The 17,774-nt window shown below is 33.7% G+C and overlaps 1 protein-coding gene across 1 annotated transcript in view; it reads left to right on the top strand.

The window, feature by feature from the left end:
• Positions 1-17,774, top strand: part of LOC143229593 (uncharacterized) — a 95,062-nt gene that overhangs the window by 64,309 nt on the left and 12,979 nt on the right. Inside the window, exons 5-7 of the mRNA XM_076462153.1 lie at positions 10,523-10,711; positions 12,980-13,132; positions 16,995-17,081. Coding sequence (XP_076318268.1) covers positions 10,523-10,711; positions 12,980-13,132; positions 16,995-17,081 — 429 coding nt within the window. The remainder of the gene's footprint in view (positions 1-10,522; positions 10,712-12,979; positions 13,133-16,994; positions 17,082-17,774) is intronic.

Here is a 17,774-nt window from a genome sequence, read left to right as displayed (position 1 = left end):
TACAGCCGTATCAAGCATCATTATTTACGCTAATTGTTTAAACTAGTGTCATATGACGAAAAGCTCTCTTTAATTAGGTTAATTTTATAAATCTTATTAAATTTGTGCTGAAAAGTTGGCAATGAGTTATCAGTAATAATCGTCCCCCTGTATGATTCTTTTGGAAACTTATGCTAGAAACTGCTAATTTAGTTTGCTTGGCTTAACCAATGGTTATGTATCTGCACGTCCTTTCACGTTATAGTTTTGCTGCTCAAATTAGATGTCTTTAATCAGAATGACAAAAAACTTAAAACTGTTCACCATTAATCTTCGTTGAATTCGTAGTAAAAATGCTAGACCGATAGCTCTTGTGACTGTTTGCGTAGGAATGCACAAAACGTTTTACTAAATGTGAGTGTTTTTTGATGAATAGCTTTGCACATGTGGGTTGTGCTTACGTCAAATGAGACTCCGAAATGTTGGTTGAAAAGATCTATCAGTGCACTAAATTTGACAAACATCCATAACAGTTAAGTTTTTTTTTTTATAAAATAACGTTTCCATACTTTTGATGAGAGGAGAAAAAAAGGATAAAATTAAATAAAAGTTGGAGACATTATACCTCAGTTTGGAGACGTTATACCTCAGTAATTTCTTAATGGGTTGTTTTAAAATTTGGGTTTGACATAAGAGTCCAGTAAAGCAGATCCACTGAAAATATGTAATATTTTGAATTATCAAAGTCTGAGCTACAGAAGGTGTAAAATCACTAAACTGTCACTCCTGTTAATAACACACAATGTGTCCTGCAGGTTGGTGTTTTTTTAGGCTCAGTAGCATCTAAACTACTTCGCAATAAATCTATCAAGTATTTCTATGTGAGTCTAAATTAGTGACAAATATCTTTCTTTAAGTTAAGCTATGAGACACTTTGCGAGTCTTTACTGTGCAATATCTGAACAAATGGAAGACGTTTGTTTGTTTTGAATTTCACGCCAAACTACACGAGAGCTATCTACGCTAGCCGTTCCCAATTTAAAAGTCGACTGTTGAGCTTCCCTTTTACCACGAAAGAGTGAATTGACCATCATATAATAAAGCTCCCACGGCTGAAAGGGCGAGCATGTTTGGTGGGACGGGGATTTGACCCCGCGACCCTCAGATTACGAGTCGGGCGCTCTAACCACGTGGCCATGCTGGTTCCGTAAGTCGAAGACACCTCACAAAAAGTAATATTAGAAGACATCTCACAAAGACTGTTTGCAACGGAGCCTTTTGGACTTATGAAATCAAAGTAAGTGCACATAATATGATTTTTGTTGTTGTTTTGTCATGTCCGTGACATAATATTGGAGCAGGTTTATCGTTTAGCTTTCATCTCACCCTCGCACTAGTGAACAACTAAGTGCTACTGGTATTTTCATCATGACCTGAAATTTGTCAATGATTCTCTTTGACTTGACTGCTTAAGTATTCGCATCTGATTTATGTAGCACTGGAACGAGCACGTGATCGCCTTATTGAAATAACAAACATAAATAAATGTTACAGCGTCTTCAAATTCCGTCCTCCCACAAATCACCCCTGTGTGGAAACAGCTGTAGCTACTGGAGTAGGCCTACTTTAGTTCCTAAGTACTGAATGTAGAGAGTGGTGTTGGGACGAGAATTTACTGGTAAATGAATTTACTCGACTGATGTGAGAAAGAAATATGGCAGTTACTGAAAAACGAGTCGTGTTCAGTTGATTACCAAGTTTGTGAGGCGCTACTGAACAAATAGCTGAATAACAGAGCATATTTCTGATATTTATGGGCAATAAACAACAGGACCACAAGCTGGTGCAAGTTATTGATTGTTTCAGAAAACGAGCTTGTTGTCAAACATGTGTCGGAGGTAATTCTGTTTTTTTTAAATCTCTTGTTTAAGTTGAACTTGAAATCAGCCGTCAGTCAAACTTCCTGTAGTAACGATTGTATAGAAGTAACTGAGAAAAACAAAAAACTGGTTTGCTGGGATATCATCATTCTTATAAAAGTTTTATTGAGTAATTTATGAGAAAATTTATAATAACGCATTTATCAGGAGTTTACACTATGGTTGTTTGTCAGGGATTTGTGTAATGTGTTTGCCAGAGAGAAATGGAAGATCTGCCAGAAGATAATTTCAAGACCTTTCTTATACAGAATGGCACAGATGGTGTTAGTAAGTAAAACTATGACTAACAGAAAAGTATTAAGACTCGTAGTATGAGAATGTCGAAAGGATTTGCCCCCCCTTGTGGATCAGCCATAAGTTTTCAGACTTAAGACGCTAAAATCCAGGTTCGATTCCTCGCGATGAACAAAAATAGACCATTGTGTAGTTTTACGTTAACAAAACTACAGCAACTATATCGAAGAGATGTGTTTGCAAAAGAATTAACCGAAAACAGATAGCTAAGACTAGATGCTTTAGTCATACGGTTTTAACTGGATGACTTCTGTAGCTTTGAGTTAAATTACCTCTGGCAAGGTGGACCCAGAATTAAAGACTTCTGTCTTCTTCAAAGCCCGAAAATGTTTTGTCTACACCATACTTTTAAGTGAAACCAGAGCAAATATCTAGTGCGGTGTCGTCCAATCCTAGATTACCTGCATCAGTGATCATTCTCATTACACAAATTCAAGAGAATATTAACAACAGCTCGTATAAACTTCTTTAACACCCCTTAATTTAGATATGACCCAAATCCCAAGAGAGAGAGGCGATGTGGAAGCCCAGGCAAGCGAATACAAGCTCATTTGGATGAACAAGGATGAACAAAGCGGCACATAACTTTAGCCTTAGGTGATAATTAAGGCAATTTCACGAATATTTATATCCTGTTGACAACATTGATAACTAAATGAACTCACTGACAAAAATTTGAAGAAAAAATTGTTGAATGTGCCTAAATAAAACTAAATCATTTTTCTCGTTAAAAAAATAGTAAATCTTTGAATATCTCAACTGTCATATGACAGTTTTAGTGGATATTTAGTGACTTTTATCTTATTCTCGCCTGATGAAAGCCGGTCCTTATAAATCTAATATACTCGAAGTTTACACTAAAAGTTTTTTATTTTGTCAAAAACTTGGGTTGATCTTTATGAAATGCTGTCGAATTGCAAAACACTAATTCCACTATTTTACAAGCAAGATCTAGCACTTCTGTACATATTAAGTTTAAAGTTAAAAGTGCTCACTGTTAACTATGCTACTGTATTTTGGCAACAAGTGTAACGCTCTTCTTTTTTCATCAAAACAGTAAATAAACAATTAAATGTTTATATTTCTTTTAATTTGATGAACTGTGATCTGCTAGTTTAGTCTAGGAATATCACGAATATCCTTACGAATACCAGTGAGAAAAAAATGTAAGTAGAATTAATAGAGCATCTTCATTTAAGATGAGCCCAGCATGGCCAGGTGATTAAGGAACTCGAATCGTGATATGAGGGTCGAGGGTTCGAATCCCTGTTGTACCAAGCATACCTTTCAGCCATGGGGCGTTATAATGTTACAGTCAATCCTACTATTTGTTGGTAAAAGAGTAGCCCAAGAATTGGTGGTGGGTGATGATAACTAGCTGCCATCCCTCTAGTCTTATACTGCTAAAGTAGGGATGGCTAGCGCAGATAGTCCTTTTGTAGTTTTGCGTGAAATTCAAGAAGACAAACAAACACTTAAGATGTTCAAGCTGTTTGTAAGTCATTACACTTTGTAACACAAATTTTGTTCCTAGATAATGTGTTATTTCTTAATTGCTTATGTTGTAAAAGTAGAGAAAATGGCCATTATTCCCTTCAAACTTTGCCTTTGTGACCTGTATAATGAAATTTAGAATTAACCTATTTTCTATGTAAAAACGGGCAAATTTGTACATTTTCATTTTCATTTGCATAAGGTCTGAATAAAACAACATATGAATCAAGATTTACATGTATTTATACTGAAGTTATACAAATATGAACAAACATGTTTAGAAATGAGTAGTTTTCAAGATTTGTGACAATAATGTAAATCACTTTCACGTATCAGCCCCCATATATTGTCTTCCATCATGTTTTCGTTATACTCTCCTTGGTAGCTGCGTTCAAAGTCTAGTATATCTTGGTAGAAACGCTCGCCTTGCTCCTCTGAGTATGCTTCCATGTTTTCCTTGAATTTAACAAGATGAGCGTCAAGGATATGGACTTTCAGGGACATCCTGCAGCCCATTTTGCCGTAGTTCTTCACCAGAGCCTCAACCAGTTTCACATAATTTTCGTTCGTGTGATTGCCCAAGAAGCCCCAAACCACTGCGGCAAAGCTGCCCCAAGCTTTTTTTCCTTCCTACTGAGCTTCTTGGGGAATTCTGTATACTCCAGGATCTTCTTTATTTATTATTCAGTGAAGACACCAGCTTTGGCCTTTTTCCTTAGACAGCTTAGGGAAGAAGTCTCGAAGGTACTTGAAGGCTGCAGACTCCTTATCAAAAGCTGTGACAAGTTATTTCATAAGACCGAATTTTATGTGCAATGGTGAGAACAACATCTTCTGGAGGTCCACTAGTGGCTCACACTTAACATTGTGCCTCCCCACAGAGAACTAGGTCCGTTGTAGCCAGTTCTTCCTGTTGTAGTGCGATGCTGTGTCCCTGCTGTCTAAAAGGCAAATATAACAGGGAAACTTGGGAAAACCTCTTTGGATAGGTCTATGTATTCACCTAGGCAGCTAGAACTAAACTGAAGTGGTGAGTGGTGAGACCCTGTATATATATATATATTACTTTGGAAAGTTCTAAAAAATTCTAAAAGGTTCTTCAAAATTCTCGTAAGTTCTACAACATTCTAAAAAGTTTTTGAAAATTCTTGTAAGTTCGAGAAAATTCTCTATCAGCTACTCAGCACTGAATCTACCTGGAATGTTCTGAAAACTGGATAAATTTTCCTTTCACTTTAGGTATAAGCAATTAGGAAATAACACTTTCTGCCCAGGAACAAGAAAATGTAAACATTTTGTTACATAGTGTTATCCTTCTATATTATAAGGTTCATGGTATAAAATACATAAGACAGAGCAGAAAACTTGAATATAAAATATGTATTATGGATAAAAACTTTGAAAATATTTTACTGAGAATAGGTTTAATCGTTTTAATAAAAGACATGATGTAGAGTTAAAGAGAAATGATTGATTATTTTACAAAGTCATAAGATAGCTCCTAGCGTAGTTTCAACATACTATTACCTGATCGATACTTCTTCCTTGAAGTTTTGTATTTCAGTTATCGGCAAATGAAGCATAACAAACGATTATATTCTGTTTGTACTGACTACAAGTTAGAGAAACTTAACTGGTACAAATAAAACGTGCGTGGTATTCTTCACAAAATGTCATGGATAACGTCTGTCCATTGTAATTTATTAAAATGACACATAACACACTGTTTCTCTCATTTTATTGACAAGTTTTGAACCCGTTCTCAAAATTTTATTAGGCCCTGGGTGACATTTTAACACAACAACTTTCAGTGAAGTCCATACTGTGTGGATACTTATATGAATTAAGTAGAACTGCCTGATGGAATGTTCGAACATTTACCCAATTTGCGTTTCCTGACAGCCAGCCTTTAGTAGCTGTACAATACAAGGCCTTTGACAAGTCTAAAACCATAGGCACTTCAACAAGTGTTTCAAAATGTATTCCACATACTGTCCTTGTAATTAGAAACAAGTTCTTAAATAACAATAGGATTAACTAGAAGTTTCCATGTTTTGACAGCGTCATAACCAGACACGTCTCTGAAATTAAGAAAAGCTGTATATCAAATTTAGTTCTAGACTTTACGGGCACCTTGTAGTTCAATAACCAGCTACCTTTCGTGTTACCGGATCGGAGTTTGTGTAACTAAATCATTAATTTGAAATAAAGACTGGATAACACACGTTAAAGTATCAAAGTCATATACACATATATCAAAACGATAAAATTTTTGTGAATCACTATATTTCAATATTTAAAATTCCTCTGTTTTTCAACTCAGAGATTTAGCACTGCTCTGACAGATCTGTATAGGTAAAACTTTGAATATTAAAAATCCGCACTCACTGGTAACTAACTGTTCGTTTCTGATGCAAAAAAATACGTATTTTAATATTATTTTACCTTTGTTGATCAATGTTCATCTTTCTTGAAATTTCTCAAAATGACTGGTTTTTAATGAATCCAAAGCAACTTTTTCGATATATTCGTTTATTTCTAGTACTAATATATTAGTTCAGTTTTCAAAATTCCGTATGTTTTTTTTTTGTTGTTGTTGTTAACACAAAGCTTAACAATAAATTATCCGTATTTTTCCCACCACGGATTTCGAAACGCTGTTTCTAGTGTTATAAGCCGTACTGCTACGCCAGTAAGAGAGAAGTTAAAATTCTATGAATTGTTGCTAATATATCTATGTTACGAAAATATACTATAAACAAATAAACAAAATTAAACGACATGGATCTATTTCTAAATGATATAAGTAGAACAATACTGGAAAGCTCTTAATTTTAAAATGAAAAAAGCATTGAAATTATCAAAACAATAATGAACAGAAACATATTTGCTAAACAAAAACTATTGTATTATCCAATAACTTTTGAAAACCTTATTAAGAAATTATTTCTAGTCATTGACAGCGACAAATCTGCTTATTGTATGGATTTTCACAAATATTGAGATTCATTACTGTAAGAACAAGACGGACACCCAGTAAAGACAATACCTCCTCCTCACAGCGTCGATCATATTCGGCACTCAAAATACACCAAAATGTGTCCTAATGTCCATCATTTTCAATGTACACTGACCACTTTTGTCAGAAGAATAAAAAATAATATTCTACACATATTCACCAAATTTCATCAAAATCCGATCATTATTGGGTGAGTTATAAAGCAAAAATAGTGTGTTTGTTTTGGAATTTCGCACAAAGCTACTCGAGGGCTATCTGTGCTAGCCGTCCCTAATTTAGCAGTGTAAGACTAGAGGGAAGGCAGCTAGTCATCACCACCCACCGCCAACTCTTGGGCTACTCTTTTACCAACGAATAGTGGGATTGACCGTCACATTATACGCCCCCACGGCTGGGAGGGCGAGCATGTTAAGCAATTGTTTTAGTTGCTGTTTAGGTAGGGCTTCTTTGATTTTGCGTTTGTTTATATTTGTTTCCCTACTTAATATCTGGGTGTTTTCTATGGTTTAGTTGCGTTATGTTGTGTTGGGTTTTGTGTGTGTGTGTGTGTGTGTTCTTTGAATCTGATTTACGTTTTCTCCTTGTTTCTTCAATATAGAAGTCGTGGCAGTTGTTACATTGTATTTTACAAAGTATGTCGGTATTACGTTTGTCAGTGTAGTTTTTACGTAGTATGGACTTTAGTTTTGTACCTGGTTCTTGAATAATAAATTTGGTATTTACTGGAATGTTGTGTTTTGCTATAAGTTTTTTTCTAATGTTGGTTATTTTTTCGCTGATGTCGGGAACGTATAGTATGCAGCAGTATAAGGTTCTGTAGTTTGTTGTATCTTTGGATTTGTTGTTAGTCTCGGTGTATGCGTATAATTTTTTCACAGTTTTTTTTTTGAGGAAATTTGTTGATGTTGATGAAGTATTGTTTTATTTTGTTGATTTCATCGTTAATTTTATCTGGTGAGCATAGTTTTGTGGCTGTGTTTATTTGGTTTCTTAATATGTTGAGTTTTGTTTTGTTTCATGTGCTGAATCCCAGGGAATGTATAATCCAGTATGGGTGATTTTTGTGTGGGTTTTTGTTTTGAATTGTGTATCAGTTGTAATCATTTTGAGGTTAAGAAATGCTTTATACCTATACTAATTTATAACCTAACATCTACCTACATCGCCCCCTACAATCCCGTACACATTTATTCTATCATCCTTAAGACATGTGTTCGTCAACGGTCATATTCAAACTCAGTGGCGGCGCCAGGATATTTTCATTGGGGGGCTGAAGGGGGTTGAGGTAAATTGTGGAGGGGCTTCCCAAAATGCCATCAATATGAAGTATAGATGGTAAATTATAATAATGTAAATAACAAGGTACATTTCAGAAAGGTGTGCTGTTTTGAACTGCGTTTTCAATGCAGTTTTCATTGGAAACTCATACTCTGATTAATAATTCATTATTACAGATTAGAAATAATCTGTTTATGAAAATATGCGTATATGTAAAAGAGGAAGCTCACTTAAGTTCCACCCAAGGTAATACATAATAATAAAGAAAATCAAGATTAGCTTAGATTGAACATTCAATATACCATTAAGAGTAAAGCTACAAATCAAACAAAATATAACATAAAGACATAGTTTACATAGCAGAAACGAATTATCCCATGTGAAGTTAATACACTCTGAGGAAAAGTAAGGTTAGTATCAGGCTAACTATCTTTCATCATGTTGTGTTTATAGTCAATATTACTTCAAAACAATGCGCCTGTTCTGGCTGATACACAATGCAAAATTATCTCACAGAGGACACAACACCGGCTAAATGCTTCATAGTTTTAACCTATACACAATACACTGATACATGCATGCCATGTTTTACTTTTCAATAAAAGATAAATGAAATCAATAGATAAATACCTGTGAAACCTTTGGTTTATCAAGTAAAATCCCTGATGATCTGTTGTAACTTGAAATCAACGTGGTTGTCTAATCTTCGTCAAAGCTCAAGATAGAATGGCATTACACAGGGAGCGGCAATACAGCGCATGAGTTTCAGTGCATTCAGTACGTTGCTATGGGACGCATGACACATACTTCCGTCTTAATGAAGACGTTGAGTTCTACAGATCTATGTCTCTTTGATGTTAATTGTTAAGCAACAACGATGATTGTGTTTTCCATATTTTATGAATATATGTAGGTAACAATATTGGGGGGCTCAAGCCCACCTTGGCGCCGCCACTGTTCAAGCTCTCTCTTTCTTAACCAGAAAATGACCTAGAAAGGTCGAAACGTTGTTCTCTCCTTATCAATAAAAGTGTTAATACCCATACCAGCCGTTCTGAGATACATTTCTATTTCAAGTGGGTTTCTCGTCATCAAGAATAGGTCTCCATGTTAACAGATAAGGATTTTTGGCTTTTCATGACTTTGCTGTAGCCTTGTCCTTCCAAAAAACTATTCTCTTCTAAGTACCGTCACATTCCAAACGTATACCAACTTTCGTCCAAATCCGTTCTGCCAATTTAGAGAAGTCTTGCTGTCACAGGGTGAAAACATAACTTCCGTCTACCTTCGGTGGCGAAAATAATTATTATTAGAATTAACTTGTCGTTACGTTATTAAGACAGGTAATCTCTTTCTGATAAAAGAAAGAAATGTTAAATATATTATTATATTTAAAATGTTAAACGATGTTTCTAGAGAAAGTATGAACAAATGTTTCATAAATATCAAAAGAGTCGATGTAACCCTTAGTTGTGATTACCTTAAGTAACGGTTTGAATGTGTTTAGTCCCTTATGAGTAATTAATTTGCATATTTCTCTGTAATGAGTCGATGTAACTTTCAGTTTTGATGTCCTTAAGTCGTAGTTTTATTGTATTTAGTCGTTGGGAGTAATTAAAAAACAATTGAATCGATAACATAAATATTAATTACAAATTAATCCATGATTTAAAATGTAAATAACTTCTGTCTTTTACGCATAACTACAATTCAACTGAAAATAGTAATAAAAACAATAATTCTATTTATTGTCCTATTTTTAGTTGTTTTTTTAACAACTCTTTTACAGCAAATGAAACATACTTTGTTTTATTGGAAAAAAAATTAATGTATATATATATTTCTCAAAAAACAAGTGTTTATGCACTAATATGAAGAAAATATTTTAAACTTCTGTTTTTTTGTTTCAAATCAAAAGGGACAGACAAATAGATTGATAGGATTATAAAACTGTAAGGCACAGGCAGATAGGTTGATAGGATTATAAAACTGTAAGGGACAGACAGATAGGTTGATTGGATTATAAAACTGTAAGGGACAGATAAGTTGATAGGATTATAAAACTGTAAGGGATAGACTAATTGGTTGATAGGATTATAAAACTGTAAAAGACAGACAGATAGGTTAATAGGATTTTAAAACTGTAAGGGACAGATAAGTTGATAGGATTATAAAACTGTAAGGGATAGACAGATAGGTTGATAGGATTATAAAACTGTAAGGAACAGACAGATATGTTGATAGGATTATAAAACTGTAAGGGATAGACAGATAGGTTGATAGGATTATAAAACTGTAAGGGATAGACAGATAGGTTGATAGGATTATAAATCTGTAAAGAACAGACAGATAGGTTGATAGGATTATAAAACTGTAAGGAACAGACAGATAGGTTGATAGGATTATAAAACTGTAAGGAACAGACAGATAGGTTGATAGGATTATAAAACTGTAATCCACAGTCATTCCCCGTCTGGATTCTATTAACTATGTAGGCGATTTTTCCACACTTCTGAAGGCAAAACGGAAACGATGCTTGGACAGGGCCGTGGTTCTCAAGACGTGGGGATTATTCCCTGTGCGATCAGCTGGCTATTCCAGCTGATCAGTGACCAGAAAGATAAATCGGGTTCTCGGTTCTCTGTTCGTGTGTCGGCTGTGGAAGTAGCAGGAAAAGAACAAACAATAAGAGACTTGCTTGCCTCAGGTTAGTAACACTACTGACGGAGTTTAGATTCAGCAACTACAGAAAATAATTCGAAGTAATAACATAGTTCTTTTATGTTAGCACTTAACAACTGACTTGTGCACGAATAAATGTTAACGTAATCTAAAAAAGGACTTAATTACATTATTTCTCACAGATAATTAACCTTTAACATCACCAGTCTAATATCAGTGCCACGGAATAATTGTTAACTAGTCTTTTTCGTAACTCACTCAAATATAAATAACACTTCCTCGTGCTGTGTTGATCCATTTAAATCAGTTGTTGCAGCTTTTGAAGCTCAAATGCTACATGAAATGTTTCATGTTAGCACTACGAAACGCACGTGTGCAACATATACATAAAAATTTATATGTAATTACAAAAATACACTTTGATAAGAAACAAATTAAACTCCTTTTTTAATGACAAAATAACATTTACTTGATAAACAAAAAAGAAATTTTCTAGCTAAATAAATTATCATCTATAGATATCTTCTTATACACATTACTATACTTCCCGATGCTAAACGTTGCTAGTTTCAAAAGTCTATGTAAGCTAAATATAACGATGCAGTATAGCAGCTTTTGGTATCAACTTTTATACCAGTGTAGTTTATTGATAAAAAGCGACTACTAATTACAATGTAAATGGCATTTCCACATAATGTTTTGAAATATTTTTCAATGAACCAACGTTTCATTAATGGGTAAGAAAATATGTTAAACTGTTTATGAAAATTTACATCACCACTAGTTGGTGTCCGCAGAAACAACATAACAATAATTTTCCTAAGATAGTAGTGAATAAAAATAGAATGCAATATGATTGTCTAGTGAGCCATTTATAACCGTCTCGTGTAATTTTATATGTTATTTCGATAAAGAAAATTGCATTGCATTATTTTTAAGCAAAGGAAACTAGTTACAATGCTCTGTTAGTAAAAATGTTTGGGTTCGATGCAATGGATGTGTCTAACACAATAGAGCGCTCAGGTTCACTAATAAGCCACTAGGATATCTTTCACTGGAAGTCACAGCACCTCGTCATTTTGCTGAGCACAAGAAAAACACTACCAAAATGAGAGGTTTGGAAAAGTTATCATTCCTTTAAAAAAGTCTCAAAGGAAAGATGTTCAATTCATATAAACTTATTCGATAATGTACAGTAAAATGATGCATGTATACAATGCTAACATGAAACTATATAGATATATATATATAAACTGAAAAACTACAAATATCTACTTAAATATGTCCTCTTTACATACGTTTCTTACGTTGATGTTTCTCTCTCCGAAATATTTTTCAACCCGTCATCCGTTTGTTTTCGTAAGTTTTTCATAAAAAAGAAATAGTTTTGTTCTAAAGTTGTTTTTTCTCAAATTGACCGTTCAGTTTACACTAAGACTTAGGAATCGATACTGATATCGACATGACGTTTCATTAAGATTTAGGAATCGATACTGATATCGACATGACGTTTCATTAAGACTTAGGAATCGATACTGATATCGACATGACGTTTCATTAAGACTTAGGAATCGATACTGATATCGACATGACGTTTCATTAAGACTTAGGAATCGATACTGATATCAACATGACGTGTCATTAAGATTTAGGAATCGATACTGATATCGACAAGACGTTTCACAAATTGTACAGAATTAATAACTTTCATGTAGTTAACTCTTGAAAAGAAACATTCCGATGTATAATTTTTTTCTACTATGAAGATACAGAAATTCAGAAACAAACATTTGGTTATTAAATAAATAGATCATAGGACTTGTTAAACATCACTTACAAAATTCGTTCTCTCAGAGAAAAACACATCTGGAGTTCTTTACACGGACTAACACTTTGAGGAGTAATGATTAATAACGCGTTAACACCAACAGTATGTACATACGTATATTTATATATATATAGTATAGAATTTCGCGAACGATTGGATCAACAATCGACTGCTGTCTTTGTCAATCACACAAGCGAATTTTGTTTCAAATAAAATTTAAAGATTTCAGACTCGTAAGTAACAGTGCAACAAAGAATTACAGATACTCTTTCGATAAGATTGTACATAAAGGTTAATAACACCACATTCCACAAGACAGGAGTTTAACAAAATTAACACAATTTAAATTCACTGCACTATTTAATTATTCTTTTAACAGTATAATGTCGTAGACTGATATTCATGTAGTTGCTTGCCATCGCCATGAATCCTGATAATTACCTCTGTAATATATATTGTTTCTAGCTACTGAAAGTGGTGGAAAATCGACAGATTCCTTTTTACAAGATGATGCCCTATTAGTTCCCCAACTGGCTAACCTTTGTGCGTTACAAGTTTCGTCTGCAGAAAAAACTGCATACTTACTTGATGTGGCGCTAAGTGCTCGTCAAAAACAAGGTTAGTGAAAACCAACCTTACAGAAAATGTGAACAATTAAAAACAAAACTTAAAATTAGAATAATGAGCTCTTCTTTGTCTAAACGATACTTATTTTATTTAACATATTACCAACTTATTGTAAAAAATAAAACAAAAACTGTATTGTAAATAATTACTTGTTGTCGTCAGTTCATGCTTTAAGACTTTAAAAGCAAAAGGTATTATTGAAAAGAAACAGATTTGCAAATATATCAAACTTTACATCATGCTTACTGGCAATATAATACGCCTTTTTTACATACGTCAATATAAAAAATGTGTGATTTTGATAGCTTTAAGAACTTTGTCTTCTTTTACTAACTTTTTGAAGCACGTGAAAATGTTTTGTTTCTTAATATATTATTTTATCTATTTCCATACTTTCATTTCTACCTTTTTTGTAAAGGACTTTTATTGGTTTTAACCAGTAATTCATTTTTCTAAAGATATAGTTTTTGATGAAGATAAGAAAGTAATAAAAAATAACACTTTTCTTTCGACTGCTACTGCATAGAATTCTAACACCCAGAGCTTACATATATATATATACTTGTAATCAAAAGTGTCTTTTTTTTTCAGATGTATCACAAATTTCTTGAATAATCACCCTTAAACACCTCATTCCTTTTTCTGCTTCATTTCATTTGGTGAATCGTTTCCTTGTGTAGCCCTCAACTACTCAGTAACGGTAAACGTTCTCAACTATTCCTGTTGCTTTGCCACCTCTTGCGACAATAATAGCATTTTGTTACAAAAATAAGTTAAATACATAAGTTTCCTACACTCCTTATAATTCGTCCACAGAGACTCGAAATAAGAGGTGTGTAAAAAAAATAACCAAAAACATTTCAGTTCTATCTTTGTCACAATTTTGTTTTCACTGTTAACTGCAAAACAAATGATGCACCAACACTATCAATTCCCTTTACAATCTTAAACACCTCGATCAGATCCCCCAAATTATTCTGTTTTCAAGAGTAAACAATTTGAGATGTTTCCAACTCTCCTCGTATACAACCCCTTTATCCCTCTCCAACAATTCAATGTTCTTCCTAAAGTAAGGAGCCCAAGATAGAACACAATATTCCAAATGTGACCTAATCAGTGACATGTAAAATGAAATTAAAACCTCTTTAGATTTATATTCAATATTTCTGTAGACACAACTTAAAATCCTATTTGCTCTACTACTAGCAACAGCACACTGCTTAAATGGCTATAGACACTGATCGACCATCACACCAAGATCTCTTTCCTTCACAACACAGTTAATGTTAGTTCCACCTTATAATTCAAATTATGATAATCCACATGCATTATCTTCAATTTATTATAATTAAAACCCGTCTGCCATTTATTTGCCCAACTCACTAAATTATCTAAATTCTTTTGTAAATCAGCAGCATCTTCTTCACAACCAGCAATACCCAAGACCTTACTATCATCTGCAACTTTAATTAATTTATTGACTATTCCTTCGTGTATGTCATTGATGTAAACCAAAAAAAAAATCACGGGTCATAATATCGTGCCCTGAGGTACCCCACTTGTGACATTGAATCAGTTTGACTGAACTCCATTTGTAACAACCCTTTGTTTTTCCTTCCGACCACTCTTCTATCGAGTTTACTAACTTATCCCCCAAATCTATAGAGATCTTTTACCAGCCTTTTATGTGGCACCTTGTAAAATGTTTTCTGAAAATCCAGATATGTCAAATCCACACCCTTACCCTCATCTACATAAGCAGTAATCGTTTCAAAGGATGTCCAAAGATTTGTAAGGCAAGATTTTCTCTCAGTAAAACCAATGTGGCTATCCAATAAAATTCTAAACTTTGTTAAATGACTTTGCAAAACATCTTTTAACAGACCTTAGAAAACGTGTCTCACAACTGTTGTAAGACTAATGGGTCTGTAATTACTGGGACAATTTTTATCACCTTTCTTGAAAAGAGAAGTTATATTAGTTAACTTCCAGTTCTCTGGTACCTGCTTACTGTTCAAAAACTGACAAAATACAGTAGTAAGCAGCTCACATATCCAATCTTTAACCTTCTTCAAAACCCTTAGGAAAATGCCTTCTGGACCCAATTCTTTCTTCACCAGCTCAGGATTAATGCAATCACCTTGTTTGATCTCTTTTTATCTTCCAACAGTTGAAGATGTGGAATACTGCTTAAGCCTTCAGTAGTAAAAACCGAGAAAAGAGCAAAATTTAATAACCCAGATATCTCATTATCATCATCAGGTACTAACCTTCCTTTATCATCCCTCGAGAGTCCTACCCCAAATCTAACATTTTTTTACCCTTAATGCATTTAAGGAAATCCTTGTTGTTAATTTTTACATTTTCAACCAACCTTTTCCTTTTGGATGTCAAGTTTTACTAGCTTTCTTGATCTTCTATAATATTTTAAATCTCCTGTCATACCAGTCAATTTAAATTTCTAAGTGTCACTATTTTAGGTTTCTTAAAACGCTTAATATTATTTACAGTTGTCCAGAATAATTGTTTTACAGTATTGGACTACAGCTTCCTAAAAATCTTTATGCGGGACCAAATTGATGAACAACTTCAAAACTGGTTTGTTTTGTTGGTTTGTTTTTATTTTGTTTTTGAATTTCGCGCAAAGTTACGTGAGGGCATTCTGCCCTTGCCCGTCCATAATTTTGCAGTGTAAGACTAGAGGGAAGGCAGCTAGTCATCACCATCCACCACTAACTGTTGGGCTACTTTTTTATCAACGAATAGTGGAATTGACCGTCACATATGTCCCCACGGCTGAAAGGGCAAGCATATTTGGTGTGACGAGGATTCGAACCCGCAACTCTGAGATTACGAGTCGAGTGCCTTAACCACCTGACCATGCCGGGCCAACTTCAAAATTAAAACCGTGTTTTTTCTCTGATGATTCAAACAATGATGAGTTATAATGATAAAAATTATTTTTAGTAAAATAATGCAAAATTTGTCTTTTTTTTCTGCAACCCAAAAATTAAAAGTATTTTTTTCTGCAATCAAGAAAGATAACGGCCCGGCATGACCACGCGTGTTAAGGCGTTCGACTCGTAATCCGAGGGTCGCGGGTTTGAATCCCGGTCGCGCCAAATATGCTTGCCCTTTCAGCCGTGGGGGCGTTATAATGTTACGGCCAACCCCACTATTCGTTGGTAAAAGAGTAGCTCAAGTGTTGGCGGTGGGTGATGATGACTAGCTGCCTTCCCTCTTGTCTTACACTGCAAAATTAGGAACGGCTGGCGTAGATAAGCCTCGAGTAGCTTTTCTCGAATTTCAAAACAAACAAGAAAGATAATATAATATTTTCCAACAGCCAGTAAAAATTAATTGTAAGTTTTCTGCAGCCAATAAGAAGAATATGATATATTTCGTTCAAAAAGTAAAATAAACTGCATATCTGTCTACATACTTTAAAAAAATTCAAAGTATTTCTAAAATTAAAATTTCTCTCAGTGTATATTTAAGCATAACTTTGTATTGACAGTGTCAGAATAACAAAATGTTTTCCTTCTATAAAAATAAATGATTTTCGTCATTCAGAATAATTCGATGTGTTGCTTTCAAAATAATTTATAACGATAACTAGACGTATTAATTTAACTTAATAGACTTTACTTGCTTTAAACTACATTCTACTGAACTGATTGTATTTACTTATGGTTTTAATTGTAAACATTTTGTTTTTTCGATTAATACATATGAAACATTTCAGTCTTGTCGTTAGATTCTAATACCACTTCACATACGTGTATGCTAGAATATCTTTAAATCATGTTGTTGTTTTTCTTGGAGCTACTTTATCTATATATTTGTTTTGCAGCTTCTGATGAAGACAGTTTATGTTCCCACTTTTGTTTTGTACTTCATGTCTACCAGTATCGAGCTGAAAAGGGTTGTAAAGTAGGAGGTAAGGTTCGGACCAAAATTACAAAATTACTGTAGTAGTAATTAACTAACTAACCAAAGACTGCAAGATTCAGGAGGGAAATTTTCTTGCATTAATGGTTTGAATATTATCATGAAATAAGCTTGCTTCATTTAACTGCACAAACTTTTGTTTGAGGATTTGATCGTGTATGCCACGTTCATTGGTGCTAATAAAATTCAAAAATACTAAAGTTCTAAACTAACATCACGTTTCATATAAATATAACAAAGTTTTCGCATATGTTACACAGTCGTGTATGTTTTACAACATCTATTATTTGTGGCTATCAATAATACATAATATTTCTTTCGTCTTTTTTTACATCCACTTTAAATTATGCTGAAGTTTAAAGAGCACGTGAAAATTATAGTGCACTAAAATATAAACTGCTATTATAAAAAGAAGACAGCTCCTTAAAATATACGTGTCACGAGATCTACAACTTTTTATTATTTTGAAAAGAATATTCCTTCCCAAGAAATACATAAATAGGAAAATGACACCTTGATACATAATTATCTGAAGGAACTTTCAAACAAGAATGTGACATTTCTTGTTGTCTTTTTTTAGATTTTATATAATGCGAGAATTATAAATTTGTTCTCGATCCAAAGTTAACATTTTGGTATCTTCCATCTGGTTTTTGATTTTAATGATTTACCAGTTTTTTTA

The sequence above is a fragment of the Tachypleus tridentatus genome, chromosome 10 (genome assembly GCF_004210375.1).
Source record: "Tachypleus tridentatus isolate NWPU-2018 chromosome 10, ASM421037v1, whole genome shotgun sequence".
Taxonomy (NCBI): domain Eukaryota; kingdom Metazoa; phylum Arthropoda; class Merostomata; order Xiphosura; family Limulidae; genus Tachypleus; species Tachypleus tridentatus.
The sequence above is the reverse complement of the archived record's forward strand: the minus strand, read 5'-3'. Positions and strand labels throughout refer to the sequence as shown.